A 17,054-nucleotide genomic window follows, 5' to 3' on the forward strand; every position below is an offset into this window, starting at 1 on the left:
TCCCCTGACTTGTGTGCTGCGTTTATAATACGCAAACTGCATGTCATAGAGCGAAGCACAGCTCAAATCACTCCCAGGCAGCAGCATAGTCGTGGTGATTGTATCACACTAAACTCTAACAAGCTGTCAGCTCTGGTTTGATAAAGCATGCATCACTGCTGATGGGCTGGGCTGGCCTCCACATGGACAGACAGGTTTCAGTCATAACTTGTCAACCAGCTATTTCCTCTCTCTCTCTCTCTCTCACTCTATCCCTTTCTATTTGGTTTTAGCAGTTTTTCCTTCCACACCAATATTGTGTCTCAGGTTGATGCTGTCCTGTGATGCCGCAAAGGCATGCAAATAGATAGGGAGGGAAGAGCAATGCACATTGGATTGGAGATAGGGAGTCATGGAGAGAGTGGGGGAATGAGAGAAACACAGTCAGTAGTGTCATACTGGCAGTCGTCCATGTATGGGAAGGGTGTGTCTTCCTCTGTCTGTCTGCAGGGAGTAGTGGACTGATCCTATGGCCCAGGGTCAAAAAAAAGGCAAGTAAAATGGGAGCAAACAGTCAATATGGCCCTAAAGTGTTTAATTCCCTGATTTGGTATGGAGAGAGAGAGGTAATGTAGTGGTAAGCATCTGAAAGCCTTTTGTGAGGCAGAAACCTGCTTGCTCTTTTTCTCCCTCCCTTGCAATAGCAACATGAAAACAAAGAGCATAAATAATTATGTAGTCACCATTTATAATGTAATACCAGTAGCGGGTAATAATATAGTATACTGTGGGCCTTACAACCAGTATTTCAGTACCTCAGCTGTTAGACAGGGAGTGCTAGTGCTTGATAAGAAACGAGACCATGGAAATACTGAATGAGAGAGAGAGAAAGAGAGATCAGACAGTAAGGGGAGAGACGTGAATCAAACTAGCAACGAGACTGCTCGTTTAAACTGTATGAAAGGCAGATGAAATGAGCTCCCGGGAGCATCTTTCTCTGCCTTTCACTTAAGACTCCGTGTGGGGGGGATTCGTTGACGGTGACAGGTTGTAAAAGAAGGAATTCCATCACTATTTTTAAAGTCACAAGCGGATCTGGGGGCGTGGAAGGCTGAGCACACAGACCATTTGGCTCGTGGAACACCACATTGAAAGTGGTTTAGCCTATGTGTATTGTTGTACCCGCTCTAGCTGCTTGTAGTGCTCCAGCATACCCAAAACCATTTGGACACAACACGGTTCGTGCGGTCGTGCTCATTGGTACGGTATTACTTTGTTTTCCAATGATATTTTCTGTCAATTTCCCATCCGTGGAAAAGCCTACTGCAATACTTTCTAATCCGACTGTATGGAACATTTTTTTTTTAAACAAATCATGTTCTCCGCCTAAAGCTATTGTTTATGGTGACCACTTGTGAGCCAGGCATGTCAATATGGACGAGTAACATCGATTGCGAAATGACACCGGGGATTTATTAGCTGTCACCGCAGCCACTGAAATCATATCCTGCAAATATTGGCAGGTGACAAATTCACCTGGATGTCAGCCTACTTCTTTTCACTGACCCTTTTCAACAGTCGGGGTTATTGTATATAGCACAGGGACCGCACATCTTCCATATTAAAGGAATTAATACGATTTTGAACTGCATACTGTTTATTGGGATTGAGTCATGGATTACAACATTTGCATTGTCCATTCTTCGCGTGTTCTCGATGCTTAGACCGCATTATTTGCGAACAGATTTGGTGATTTTAATTTGCATTTAACAATGCGATTTCAAATCCGTTTGGGAAAGTAGTTATTGGTGAAGTGTTCTGTTCTGCATTCTCTACATTATTTACAACACCCAAACATGACAAGCACCGGACCCGTTATCGTGTTTGAGTGGCTGAAGACCCTCCAGCTCTCTATGTATGTGGAGTCCTTCGTGGATAACGGCTACGATGATCTGGAAGTTTGCAAACAAATTGGGGACCCCGACCTGGATGCTATCGGTGTATACATACCGCACCACCGGCAACGGATCCATGACGCGGTGCAAAGGCTGAAAGACGAGGATAAGGAAACTGCGGCGGGGCTGTATTTTACGCTTGAGCCGATGCCCCCCGCGTCTGAAATGTACACCAGGCATCTGGTGGACCAGTACGATTCCAAACTGCGGGCGTCCAAGTCTTGGACCGAATCGAACAGTGACCGGGTGGGGGGGAAAGGGGGCGCGTATCTGGGCGCACAGAGGAACCTGACGCTTGGCAAGCGGAGGGAGTTGGTGATTTACCCCAAATTGAAGTTGAAGATCATGATTAGAGATAAACTAATCAAAGATGGAGTCAACCTCGCCAGGCCGCCATACTCAAACAAGGTAAGATCACCATCAAGGCTACCTCTTTCTGGAAAGCTTTATAGCCAATTCATAACAACCTTATACACAATTTCATGCCATGCAAATGATCATCCATCAACCAAAGCATTTTAAATGAGAGCAAGATACTACTCATGAAATACATGTCGGGTTGTGAAAATTATGTGCAACTTGAAGCGCGTTTACTGTGAACAGTGAGGCTGTACCTGCTTGAAATTACAGTTTTAACAGTGTCCATGTAGGCTACTGTGGCTACTTGATCATAATGTAGGCCTACCAGAGTGGCCTGCCATCAAAAACAATGGAGAAAATGCATCCCATAACATTTTCACATGGAAATAGCTGTTCTATCATTCAGCCTACAGTAGCACCTAATGTGTGGTGTTCAATGTAGGCCTACATTCCTTGAGACATTAACCTGTTTATTTACTTGTCCTTCAGACAAGGATGTGACTGAAAATGTTGTTGTGTTGTTTGATGCAACATACCACTTTGCAAAATAAAATGTATTATTATTCCCATACCATTATTACAGAGAATCAGACAAATGAGGCTACCCTCTGCCTTGTGGCTACTTAGCTTATTCAAGCCTGTCTCAAAATGCAATACTGACCCTTAAAGACAAAAAAAGCTCTTTATCTGACTTGCTTTTCAGAGATGGCAAGAAATGTACATGTTTTGTGCTCTTGTAGGAAGCAATCACTCCCTTATTGCTGACTACGAATGATCTATAACTGGGCTAATAACTCACTAACTAGCAAAGGATATGAACAAAATGTGCACACATGGCTACATGCATCTCTCGCGTTGTTCTCAAAATAAGTACATCTACTCACGAACGCTCATGTTGTAAACACAGTCCAGTTCAAAGTAAATGGCACAGATCCATATATGGCAATGGCTATTTTCATATAGGCCTACTGCAGCTCTGATTGGTTATTTGACACCAGTGCGTGTCAATGCAATAGAATCCTACTCCGATGTGTTCTGCCTACAACAAAATATATTGCATAGTTCGTTTTGTTTCAGTGTGTTGCATTGAAAGTGGCGAATATTGCTTTGATTCGATCACAATTGCCACAGTAAAGGGAATCATTGATAGTGTTAACAGGGAACATTCTAGAACAGTGGTCACCAACCTTTTCTGAGACAAGATCACTTTGAGTCAAAATGCAAGATGAGATCTACCGCTCAGATTTTTTAAACATGATTAAAAAAAACATATGCTTATGCCAAATGAACCAATTAAAACATGCAGCAAGCTATAGTCCCAATACATTGTCAATGCATATTGGCTTCGCTTGAATTGTCCTGCCAATGCATTGTAGTTGGGGACATTTAAAAAAATAAATCTAAATTTGAGGTAGACTATATGATCACACCCAGTGGCGTTCCTTCATTCAGACCAGGTGGGGCAGAGCCACCAAACATTTTTTGCATGTTATTTTGGCATTAATACTTGTCACATATCAATTTGCAAACAATGTAAAAACTCCAAAATGCAGGTGTTTCAGCATAACTCAGGGCTTTCTGTGGTGGTGGGGCAGCCAGCGGAAAATACAAAGCGTAGGGGTTGGTAATGTTCTTGCGCCGTGATTGGCTCAGTGTTCTGTCACTCATTGGGACACTTACGTCACAGCAGTGTCCCAATGTAGCGCTTAGGGAAAATAGGAAGAACGTGCATTTTATGGCTTCTAAAAGTGTTGAATACAAAGTGTTGATGGTGCTGAGTAAGAATTTAAACATGAACTTACTCAGAAAAACAGCATGTCTGTATTCGTTGTTTTCGTTGACAGTCTCTCTCTAGTCATGGTTTTAAACATGTTGAAATATCATAGTATCTACTCTGCTGTAGCTTTCTTTTATGCCTGCTACGTTACTGCAGACACGATCATCTGAGCCATCCGATTGGCCAGCAGTAGGCCCATAGTGCACATGATTTGTTCTCTGGGCCCGCCGGGAAGGCACAGTTTGTACCCTTCAGACACATGAAGGTAACAATAGCCTGAGACCAACAAAAAAAATAGGAACATAAGGCTTTATCGTTGGGTTTTTTCCAGAAATGTATGGAGATCAACTAAGTCCCTGGGAGCTGTGCAGTAGTCTCGGCTGCTGTGCGTGCACGCAGCTTAGATGGAACATTGGCTATGACATGACACCTTGACTTAGGTCATTTTTTAAACTATCTTTTGGTTATTGAACTAGAGTAAATGATGTGGATTTACACCAGGTAACAGAATTGAGGTAGCATCATTTCTTTACGAGTCCCTGATCTGTACTACACAGAAATGCATAATTATGGAAGGAATGTCATTCTCTTCATGGTGATGTATCTTATAAAGCTACACAAAGGTAGAAATATGTAATAGCCTACTTTGTATATTTGGGTATTATTCTACACACTGGCTATTATTTTAATGAGCTCAGCCACCAAACAAGACCAAATTTGGTTGGTCCAGAACCAATCAGCTCAGTACAGCACAGCACAGTAGAGTTCAGTACAGTAGAGTAAAGTAGAGCATAGTTCAGGACACTACAGTAGAGTACAGTACAATACAGTACATCATAGCGTACTCAACTCTAGTGTGCTAGACTACACTCGACTGAACGTTAACACTTACTGTACTGTACTGTACTGTGCTCTCCAAACTTGAACCAATCATTGATCTATGTTTGGGCCTAATCCAGGCCGGTCCAGACCGTACCAAAAAACAATGTCTGTGGACGTTGAGTTCAAGGCCCGGGCAGACTGACCAAATTTCAATGACATTTCAACGTCCATGAACCTCCGGTGTCATCAGTGCTCACTGGGTAAGGATGCTGGTTACAGTAATTGGAAAGAGAGGGGGCTCACGGTGTCACAAAGAGAGGTGACATTCACTGAGAGAGAGAGAGAGAGAGAGAGAGAGAGCAAGAGAGAGAGAGAAGAGGGCGCTGCAGAGCAAGGGAGGGGTTTGTCCAGACTGTTTCCACATTTTCTTTGACCACCAGACGAAAGAGAAAGAAGACCGTTATTAGGTGAACATAACAGTAGGCAGGTGGAAGGGAGAACTGTAGCAGGTGACCCAAGTGTGGTTTATGAATTTCGAGTTTGAATCGCTTAATAATTCATAAACCAAATAGATGTTAGTAAAACCACTAACTAATTGGTAGGTCTACTTTTAGTTGTTACTTCTGTGAATTTTAATTATCCTCTCCCCTCATGAGGGAGAGAAATTGGAAAATATGTTTGTTACACACTTCAAAACTAAATATAAGTGTTGATATTAGTTGGCAGGGGTCTTAACTTAAGCATTATTGTGTTTTGATGTATTTCTAATACATTTGAAGACTTTTTGTGGTAGTTGTTTTTAAGACCCATTTCCATCTGTTTGAGCAGAAATCAAAGCTAATTTGCTTATTTCTATTATTTAGGAAATAACATGTTGAACCACGCCTTAATAAAAAAAAATAGACTTATCTTTCATATGACACCAGGTTTGACATGCTCCTATGAATTTCACGTTGGTGCTCATGAGTCCTTTTACATGGAAATGCCCATATGCATCTCAGATTAAGTAGTTATTGATCAGAGCCTGAGCCATTACTGTATGTCAGGACTCAGGAGAGCCCTGTCTGGCCCTATTTTCCCCTGGGGTTGTGTGAGTTAGTGAGTGCTGCCTTGGTAATGGCTGGCTGCTGTGGATCAATGATCAGGAAGAGGAAGAGCCTTCATTCACTCTCTGATTTCGTGTATACACAGAGAGAGGGACAGACTTGTACATGGTTGATTGATTCACACTTACCTGTCTAGGGTTTCTCACCTAGACACAGTGTACACTCTCCAGCCCTTAGACCTCTTTGAGGAATTGGTGGATCAACCTGCGACTTACCCATAATGGCCAAGGCCATTTGAGTTGATTAATATTTGTCGTCAATGATCAGCAGCACTTTTAAATCGAGGGTGTCCAGCTGCTGGTTTTCTGCTGGAACTCATGTGAGGAAGCAGATTGAGAGCGTCTTTATATCAGACCACTGGCTCTACATCAGATGCTCAGCCTGTTGAGGGCTTACTCAATGACAACTCTGTTAGTAGTGAGCGAAACACACACACACAGCTTTTTGTCAACATAGCATGCATTTCATGTCGATAATTAGATATGAAATGTCAACCATTCCTGAAGAGATCAGTGTTTTACTCTACAGAGCATTTCAGAGGATTATCCTATGCACATGTTATTTGGAGCCTTTCCATTTGAATTTATTTGGGATTTATCCGGGATCAAATTTCAATAAGTCTAGAGACTGTTAATTTAGGTGTTTTGTCAGCACTTCTTCTGCTTCGTTGTATTCCTACTATTATCCTTTTCTCATAAATGGGAATCCCACAGAGATTTGTGATTTTTTATGGGATTATGGGTTTACATCATGCTGAAACAAAGTGTTAGCTCCAGAGGGTTAAACTATCCCTCCCTTTTGAAGGCTATATTTATTTAGAGCTAAAGCTTTGACATTGATTTGGAGTAGAATGAAAGGTTCAAGGAGTTTGTGTGTGTGTGTGTGTGTACACAGTATTTGTGTGTGAAACCCTGCAGTAGAATGTGATCCAGACCAGTGCTTTTCTCCTCAGGATCGAGTTAAGTGTGAGGAGCCCTCAGTGATGGAACTGACCAGCTGGCCTCTGATTGGTCAGTGAAGGGTTCTCCTATCTCTGCCCTTGAGATGAGACGTCTACTCCACTGGAGATGGAGATGGTATTGGGGGGAAATAGAACAGAGCTACTGACAGTTGACAAGATAGCTGTCTCAACGAGGCTTACACAGTATATCAGCATAGATAAGCCAATGTAAGTTGTGTAGAAGGTTCAGTGTCTGGTGTTCAGCTGTTTGTGATGTTTCCCTGTTTGTTTGTGTGCTAATGTATAGACAGTACTTCCGCCAGCATAGCTCAGTGATGATCCTCTGAAGTGTTGTTGACTGCCACGTTCTTGTGAGGCTATAGGACCATAAGCCAACGCTTCACTACAAGTACTCTACTGGGAGACATAAATACCCATGATCCTTATCTAGACCACAGGGAGCCCTTGTCTAGGAGAGAGAAACGGGTTATCATTGCTCCTGAATGTAAACACATCTCCTATGATTGCACTGTTCTAGATCACTCATTTGGGAACAATACTAGCAGTAAAGATGGTGTTTGGCGTGTAATTGATGTGTGCAGTGCAGCCATATGACTTGCTAATAGCTACTTAGATAATACACTTATACTAGTCCTTTCGAATTCGTCTTTGCATTTTCCAAACTGAGAAGAGACTTTGACACCATGAATGACAAAAGCTTTTAAAAAAGAGGAAAACCAATAAACTGAAATTATATTTTCTTCCCGTACCGGTACATGAGGTTAGGGAGGCCTACAATTAGAGGTTCGTTGCTTTGCTCTGGGAGAGCTGCAGCAGTAATCAGTGATTTGGAGCGCCATGGCTCGTCCCCTCGCTCTGTTGTGGTGACACTGTTGCCAGTGGGGGGGGGGGTAGCACAGCCTCTGTATCCAGTCTATGCTATCTGCAAGATGCTATATCTAACCATATTGAACCACATACCCAGTGTAATTCTGCCCCTAAAACACAAAGACATCTGTGGTCAAGTCATGGCATTTCTGCAAATGAAAGTGGAGCTGTTGAATTAAGTTCAATGGAACAATTTGAACGATTGTCCTGTCTTCATGCGCCAAAAGGGATGCATAAACAGCAGCAGTCTACAGGATAGTGCTCTAGCCTATATTTCCTCTTAAACACATGAGGTGGAATGGATGGGAAGGATAGCTGGTTAAATGTTATGGCTTTGCTACGCTGATTTGAGTCTCTCCCTTTTTAGCTACAGTAGCATCCACAATTTGACAGTCAATGAATGTCCGTGTTGTAGGGTTTTAGATATAGCAGCCACTGTCCTATCTTCCACCACAATAGTCTCGCTCCTCTATACGCCCTGTGTCTGTGTGGTTAGGAAGTGGAAGCAAAACACATGGAGATGCCCCCATTGTTTGGCTGCAGGCTGATGGAGCCACATCGCTTCAATAGTGCTTTGTTTTGGATTTCCAATTTCCGCCCATTGAATACCACTGGAAGGCAAGTGTCCAGCATTGTCCTGGTAGGATGGTGATAAAACCATTGGGTGTCATGCAGTGAGGATGATTGTAAATAGATAACACATTGTTTTTGCTTCTCAAACAGAAACAGGGCTGGAATCAGTGAGTGGAAAGAGGATTGGGCTGCTGAACTGATCTTAGGTCAGTTTAATGGTTAAAGGTTATAATTTAAGAAGGGTAAGCTGTTCCTAGATCAAGGGCAACTTTACACCATTTGTTCAAACCTGAGAGCAGTTGATTCAGTATGCAGGGAGTTCATGTGAGGCTTGTGGCTTAAATGCTCCTTGCCAATGTGAGATCGTCACCTTACATGCTTCACTCTCACCTCGCTTCCTTTCTTAGTTCTCTAACTATAGTGAATATCCCAGCTTCCTCACCTTTCAGGAAATTAGCTTTCTGTTAGAGATGGCCTCTTGTTAGCCTAATGAGAACCTGACCACAGTCCACCTCAGTACCCCTGCATTGTGGCTATAGAAACCAAGTACTGCCAAGCCTTAGTGTGAAAAACCTGGCTTGTTTATAGGGGCTTAACTTCCAGAATGTTTCAGATATTAGTATGGTAGTCATACCAATGTGATACTAATGTGTTATAGTATAGTACTACCTAAAATAATAGACATTTCTATGTTACAATTTTATAGCATACATCATCCATATCGTTCTTCTCCACTGAGTATAGCCCCAGATAAACAACATCTCTTAACCATCTCTCTGCTTTCTCACAAAGACGAGACGTTAGGCTCAGTTTTTACATAATAAAGAGCTATTTCATTATTGATACTGCAGGCAGCAGAGTAATTTGGTAAAGAATTTTAATTTAGCCTATATTTCTGCCAGCATTTTGTGTTCTCCATGTTGCACTGCACCGTACTGGCTGGCTTGCTGCCACGAGATGGGAAGAGGAGGCCCATCAGAACAAAACGGCTCTGGTGTTTGCCATGGTTTCGACTTTACCCTTTAAAGGTGTAATAAACAACTGGCTCATAAAAAGGAAGTCATAAAATGTCAAGGACGGCCCTTACGGTCTTGAGTCAGGGAGAGAAAGTAAATTAGTGAAGTGCAGTCATTGTTTATGTAAAGGATAGAGGAGGGGGAAGGAGAGGATGTAGGGTCATAGAGAGATGGACCACACTCATTCCTTTCAGACAAAACACCCTCAAATTGTTTTACTCCTAGTCTCCTTTAAACTACCACTTAAAGGCTGTTTAATATATCCCAGATCTGTTAGTGCTATCAGGCCAACTCCTACGGTCATTGTATTTTCATCTTCTATAGGAGTTTGTGATACAGCACAAACAGACTTGTTTACCAAGCTTGATACCATGTGTAATTAACACCAGCACTTGAGAACCTGAATAACATCTGGGTGTGTTGTGGCTCGGTCGCTAGCTAGCCCCCTGATCTTTGACCGCTAGTGGGTTTGACCTGCTTGTCAAACACTAGCTGAGCTGGGGTGATCCTGATCAGAGTTGACAAGAGGAAACAGACCGTACAGTAGTACAGCCCCTCTGGGTCTCAATATGGTTCTAGCTCCTGTACACTACCAGAATGTAACATTACCATTTTGGCTAATGTGGCCTCAGGACTGTGAACTCAGTGCTGTACAGAATGTGAAGCTCTTCCCCATCTGCCATAGGAACTGGTGAAATACTCAAAAAATCTGATATCTATGCACCTTCAGTCTTGTCAATTCATTGACATTTTCTGGCAATTGAAGGAGTAGCCTGCTACATATTTTCTCCTTTGAGAATGGTGTGTCTGATTGTTTTATCAGAGCACCACAGGACATTTTAATGGCTGGCTTTCTGTCCAGGCGGCCCACAGACAGACAGTGATGACCACCCTTCTCCGGAGAACAAGTGAAAATGTGGGAAAAGCAGTGTAACACTGTATGCAACTGGCCTTCTCATTTCACTGGGATGTTCTCCCACTGTGCTCTTTTTTTCTCACATGATCGAGTGGCTTTTAAGCAGCTTTTGTCATACTTGAATACTTGGTTATGTGAAGTTGTGGACGTAAATAGACTGTTTGAATTACCCAGAAACACAGTGCAAATGCATTAAATGCTCTAAATGCTCTATCTAATAATTGAGGTACAAAAATGCAATTGTTTCATAATATATCACGGCAAATTTGCTGTGAAGTTGAAGCCACAGTACACTCTGCTGTCTAATTCCATACTGACAAGATATACCAGTGCCTTCGGAAAGTATTCAGACCCCTTTTTTCCTCATCAATCTACACACAATACCCCATAATTACAAAGCAAAAACTGTTTAGACATTTTTGCTAATTTATAAAAGATATGAAACGGAAATATTACATTTACATAAGTATCCACACCCTTTACTCAGTACGTTGTTGAAGCACCTTTGGCAGCAATTACATCATCGAGTCTTATTGGGAATGACACTACAAGCTTGGCACACCTGTATTTGGGGAGTTTCTCCCATTCTCTGCAGATCCTCTCAAGCTCTGTCAGGTTGGATGGGGAGCGTTGCTGCCGGTTCAAGTCCAGGCTCTGGCTGGGCCACTCAAAGACATTCAGAGAATTGTCCTGAAGCCACTCCTGCGTTGTCTTGGCTGCGTGCTTAGGGTCATTGTCCTGTTGGAAGGTGAACCTTAGCCACAGTCTGAGGTCCTGGGCTCTCTGTAGCAGGTTTTCATCAAGGATCTCTCTGTACGTTGCTCCGTTCATCTTTGCCACATAAATACATCCACATAGCATGATGCTGCCACCACTGTGCTTCCCTGTAGGGATGGTGCCAGGTTTCCTCCAGACGTGACGCTTGGCATTCATGCCAAAGAGTTCAATCTTGGTTTCATCAGACCAGAGAATCTTTGTTTCTCATGGTCTGAGAGTCTTTAAGTGCCTTTTGGTTTTTGAACTGTCAACTGTGGGACCTTATATAGACAGGTGTGTGCCTTTCCAAATCATGTCCAATCAATTGAATGTACCACAGGTGGAATCAAGGTGTCGACACAGCTCAAGGATGATCAATGGAAACAGGATGCACCTGAGCTCATGTTCGAGTCTCAAAGCAAAGGGTCTGAATACTTAAGTACAGAAGGTTTTTCTAAAAACCTGTTTTCGCTTTGTCATTATGGGGTATTGTTTGTAGATTGCCAAAAAAATACATATTCATCCATTCTAGAGTAAGGCTGTAATGGAACAAAATGTGGTCAAGGGGGCTCAATACTTTCCGAAGGCACTGTAGGTCCATCACATGGCACATCCATATCACTTACAGAGATGGCAACACCTTTAAATAAAGCGTCCAGGCTATGTTGTCGCTGGCCACTGCAGTCTTTTCTTTTTCCACTGTGTTCTGCATTAGAGTTCCTGATGAGTCATGAATGACAGATATATTATCAGATACGTTATCAGACCTATTCTGGTAATACTGGGATGGCTTCAGCAGCCTTCAGACTGGCTGTTTGCATGAACATACTGCATCATGGTCTGTGATGAGAAAGCTATGTTCATGATCAATATCAGAGCAAGGATTCCCAAACTCTTTTGCTTCGTGGTGTCATTTGAGTCAAGTCCCACCATAAGGGTTGAGCGGTGAAAAAACATAGACAGACCAAAGAATAAGTAAAAAATATAATCTTGGCAGCGGAGAGAAAAAGTTGTAGTTTGAAAGCTAATTTCCTGCAATTCTACACATTTTGCAATGGAGCTTAAATAATATGTTGCAGTTTTAAAGCAACATTTTCTGCCATTCTATGAATTTTGCCATGGAGTTTAAATAAAATGTTTCAGTTTGACATGGCTAAAGCTGTGTTCTTAAGCTTAAATATTATACCAAAATCAATTCCTAACTATCTCAAGGTATTACAAATTAGTTGAAATTACATTCATCTGTACATTCACGCTAAAAATGTACTGTATTTATACACTCAGTACTGAATTTGTGAATTTATTTGTGTATTTACTCTTTCTACAGCGTGAGAATAAAATAGGCCTACGGTGAAAGGTCAGGAGGTCATGGAGCTGTTTAGATACAGTATTATAATCCATGATTTCCATAACAGTGGTTATTGTGCTTTTTCAGGAAGCGGGTGGCAAATGCCTGAAAAGGGATTAACAGATTGGAATGACAGGCAGGATAATCCATGCATACCCTTCACTGTGAGGTGAAGGCTCTACTTTCCCCAGCTGTATCTATTAGAGCCTGGAGAGAGAGAGAGAGAGAGAGAGAGAGAGAGAGAGAGAGAGAGAGAGAGAGAGAGAGAGAGAGAGAGAGAGAGAGAGAGAGAGAGAGAGAGAGAGAGAGAGAGAGAGAGAGAGAGAGAGAGAGAGAGAGAGAGAGAGAGAGAGAGAGAGAGAGAGAGAGAGAGAGAGAGAGAGAGAGAGAGAGAGAGAGAGAAAGAGGCTTTGCTCACGAGCAGCCGTAAACATGTATTTATTGTGACTCTGCTCCAGTGTCTAAACCAATAAATATCCAGCTAGTTTCATGGCCAGAGGTCGGATAGCAGTTCAGTTAACATTGCTGAATATGAATCATAAGTGGCCTTGATATATACAGTACTACAGCTTTGACATCATAAGGAATCAATCCCGTTCTGCAACGTGGATGAGAAAGCAAATGAAGCAATCATGAATCAAGTGCCCCTGTAGGATAGAGATTGACAAGAGAGCAGGCTCCAGCATCTGTCTGTGTCAGGAACCAGATTGCACACATCCCGATCGCCTGTAGATCACAGTCGGGTTGATTACAGAGGAGATCGTTATACAAATCTATTCTGTTGCCAATGATTGCAGCTCACAGAAAAGCACTTAGTGTACAATCAAAACACACAATCATTGTGGTTATCGTACATAGTCAGGGGACCTTGGCACGGCACAATTGTCCATATAGGTAAAGATTACTTACCCCGTGCTTGTCTTGCTACATGTAGCCTGGGATTGTGCCATATTAGTGGCAGAGTGAGTAATTGTGTGTGTGTGTGTGAGCGATAGTGAGAGAGGGCGAGGAATAGAGAGAGGGGACCATGATTAGCCTGTCCGAAGATAATATAAGGGCAGGGGTAAGGAAGGTAAGGAACGAACACAAGCCATTGAATCCACACCCCTCTCCCACCCCCCCACCCCTCCTCTCTCCTCTCGAGTCCATTTCCAATGCATCGGGGCAGGGCTGTGCTGTGCTGAGAAGCTTTGATCATGGGGACCACACAGGTGTTGATGTGCCTCTGTACCTGACTGAGTGGCTTTGTAGTGGCTGTGCCTGGCAGGAATTAACCAGTAATAAACCACACTGTGTCTGTCTGTGGCCTAGGGCATGTCCCTCAGGCTCTACATACCTGGCTGGGATCCAAACCTTCATTAGCCTAAACAACCAGTTAGTACATTCCTCTGACACGCTCACACACAGACATGAGTATGTCGCGCACATTAAGTTTTTAGATAAATATACCACAGGCATTTGACGTGTTTTGTGGTTCGCCACCTCTTATACTATAAGCATTTATCAAACATGTATGGGTTTGTCTAGAAGAGTAAATGCTGGTGTGTGTGTGTGCATACGTGTATGTGTGTGTGTGTGTAGCACACTGCACAGTGTGCTATGCCACAGAGCTGATGCTAATTATCGCAGGTGCATAACAGGTGGCAGTTTAAGGCATGCTGCGAAGACATTTTCCTCAGAGGCTCCCTGATAGTAATAGCCAATTAGGCTTGTATCAGAGCTGATAGATCCTATACCCTAGTTAATTGATGTAATATGCATCCCTTTTGATTAGCCTTTAAAAAAGACCTTATTTGTCAAATAGATTGTGCCATTGGGGATGGAGCAAGAGATGGAGAGCGTAGAATGCAGATGTATATGTTATGATAGTGAGCTCATCAGGCTTATGTTGTGGCTGTGATTGGAGAGTCTAGGGTTTAACCAATCAGGTGCTATCGTTAGCAGTGCCAGTGAGGGCATGCTCGGTATGAAACGTGAGCGTCCACTGGAGTAATTGTTTCTGTGTGCCCTCTCTAAATGTCACGGTTAATTGTTCAATTCATGAAGTAGATCTACAAATTGCTCACTACTGTGCTTTATGGGAAGGGGAGGCAGCAAAGTCTCAAATAAGTTTGCACGGTTTATTTAGTGGCCTGGAGCCAGGAAATCATATTTTAGTCTTTTAAATCCATGGAATCTTCTGTCCAAATGGCTGACCAACTGTCACTCTTTGGCAGTAGACAGGCCATTATTATGCTACGTCAATGCTAAATGGTTGACATGCTAGAGCAAAGTCCTTGAGTAACCTCAACAGCACACATTTTGGTTTTAGCCCCCGGACAAACGCACCTGATTCAACTCATTGAGTCCTTGATGAATAGTTCACCATTTGAATCAAGTGTGATTGACCGGGGCTACAACAATAATGTGTACTGTTGGGGGTACCGTAGGACTGGAGTTGGGCATCACTGTGTTAGAGGGTTGAAGGATTCTCATGTGGCTATTTGAGGTCACTGGGCGTTAATGGTGGAGATTGAGACGTGGACTGTGGAGTTTGGTGCCGTCTGATCTACCAGCATTGAACCACACAACCAACATTTTGTGTCAGCAGATCTTTGTTGCAGGACAGGGCCAGACCAACCCCAGTGCCAAACCAACCCCTTGAGAGGAATTCTCTGAGGATTCATGTGGACGTGTGTAGAAGGCTCCTACTTTTCTTCTCCTCTGATTCCAAGGCTCTTTTCTGACATGCTGGTTTGGGCCTCCAGGGGTTGGCCCTGTCTGTCTCTGTACTGTCTCGGTTAAGGCCTTCCCACACTGTACGTCGGATTCAGTCTTTTCTGATTATTACATGTCACACTGTGCAACGTGACCAAATTTAAATCTTGATACAACCTGGCCAGATTCCACAATTTGCTTCAGTTTTGTCGTCACATTCTGCAATTGGCTTTCGAGGCTATGTCCGTTGATGTAGGCTATGTCCACTGCGATGTAGGCGACGTCAACTGGGTGTATCAAGCCTGGCATTGACAGAACGACAAGCTGTTGCTAATGTTGATGATTGATAGACACGGCTCCTTCTACCTCGTAATGAAAAGCTTAACTCTTCAGTTGAAAGGCACATCACCACATGGAAACGTTGCTTGAAAGCCCCATAGCTCGATTGCTATATCCACCTCCACACAATCACTACTCAATACAAGCGTTGCGATTTTGACATTCAAAAATCTAAAACCGAATCAAATTTATTGGTCATATTCACATATTTAGCAGATGCTTGTGTACCTAGCTCCAACAGTGCAGTAGTGTCTAACAATTCACTAAAATACACACATCTAAAAGTAAGTAAATATCAGGAACGAGCAATGTCGGGGTGGTATTGACTAATTTACAGTAGAAGAGAATTAAAATATATACATATGAGATGAAAAAAGAAGCGTGTACATTATTAAAGTGACTAGTGTTCCATTATTAAAGTGACCAGTGATTCCCTGTATATGTATAAAGGGCAGCATCCTCTAAGGTGGTAGCCGGCTAGTGATGGCTATTTAACAGTCGGATGGCTATAAGATAGAAGCTATTTTTCAGTCTCTCGGTCCCAGCTTTGATGCACCTGTACTGACCTCGCTTTCTGGATGATAGTGGGGTGAACAGGCCGTGGCTCGGGTGGTTGATAATCTTTTGGCCTTTTTGTGACATCGGGTGCTGTAGGTGTCCTGAATTGCAGGCAGTGTGCCCCGGATGATGCGTTGGGCAGACCGTAGCACCCTCTGGAGAGGGTGGTACGATCAGGCCCACGATCAGCTCCTCTGTTTTGTCGACGTTGAGGTTATTTTCTTGCACCACTCCGCCAGGGCCCTCATCTCCTCCCTGTAGGCTGTTTCGTCATTGTTGGTAATCAGGCCTACTACTGTTGTGTCATCTGCAACTTGGTGATTGAGTTGGAAGCGTGGGTGAACAGGGAGTACAGGAGGGGGCTGAGCACACCCTTGTGCGGCCCCTCTGTTGAGGATCAGCGAAGTGGAGGTGTTGTTTCCTAACTTCACCACCTGGGGGCAGCCCATCAGGAAGTCCAGGACAGGAAGTCCGGAAGTCCAGGAACCCTCATGGGGTGGGGTTCAGACCTAGGGCCCGAGCTTAATGATGAGCTTGGAGGGCACTATGGTGTTGAATGCTGAGCTTTATTCAATGAACAGCATTCTTACGTAGGTATTCCTCTTGTCCAGTTGGGATAGGGCAGTGTGCAGTGCAACGACGATTGCGTCGTCTGTGGATCTATTGGGGAGGTAAGCAAATTCAAGTGGGTCTAGGGTGTCAGGTAAGGTAGATGTGAAATAATCGTTAAATAGCCTCTCAAAGCACTTTATGATGACAGAAGTGAGTGCTAGTCATTTATTTCAGTTATCTTTGCTTTCTTGGGTACAGGAACAATGGTGGACATCTTGAAGCAAGTGGGAAAAGCAGACTGGGATAGGGAGAGATTGAATATGTTTGTAAACACTCCAGCCAGCTGGTCTGCGCATGCTCATTTATGTTATTTGTAACTAGACAGCCCATTACTGGCACCAAGTTTTCATTTTACGATGTGTCAATTCTAGTCGAAATTTGAATAAATAAATGCATGGCTTCAGTGTTCCTA

At 43.1% G+C, this 17,054-nt stretch overlaps 1 protein-coding gene across 1 annotated transcript in view; it reads left to right on the forward strand.

Moving 5' to 3' along the window:
• The first annotated feature begins 902 nt into the window (after nucleotides 1–902).
• Nucleotides 903–17,054, forward strand: part of LOC123991029 (SAM and SH3 domain-containing protein 1-like) — a 325,322-nt gene continuing 309,170 nt past the window's right edge. Inside the window, exon 1 of the mRNA XM_046292156.1 lies at nucleotides 903–2,342. Coding sequence (XP_046148112.1) covers nucleotides 1,836–2,342 — 507 coding nt within the window. The 5' untranslated portion in view covers nucleotides 903–1,835. The remainder of the gene's footprint in view (nucleotides 2,343–17,054) is intronic.

The sequence above is a fragment of the Oncorhynchus gorbuscha genome, linkage group LG12, assembly GCF_021184085.1.
Source record: "Oncorhynchus gorbuscha isolate QuinsamMale2020 ecotype Even-year linkage group LG12, OgorEven_v1.0, whole genome shotgun sequence".
NCBI lineage: Eukaryota > Metazoa > Chordata > Actinopteri > Salmoniformes > Salmonidae > Oncorhynchus > Oncorhynchus gorbuscha.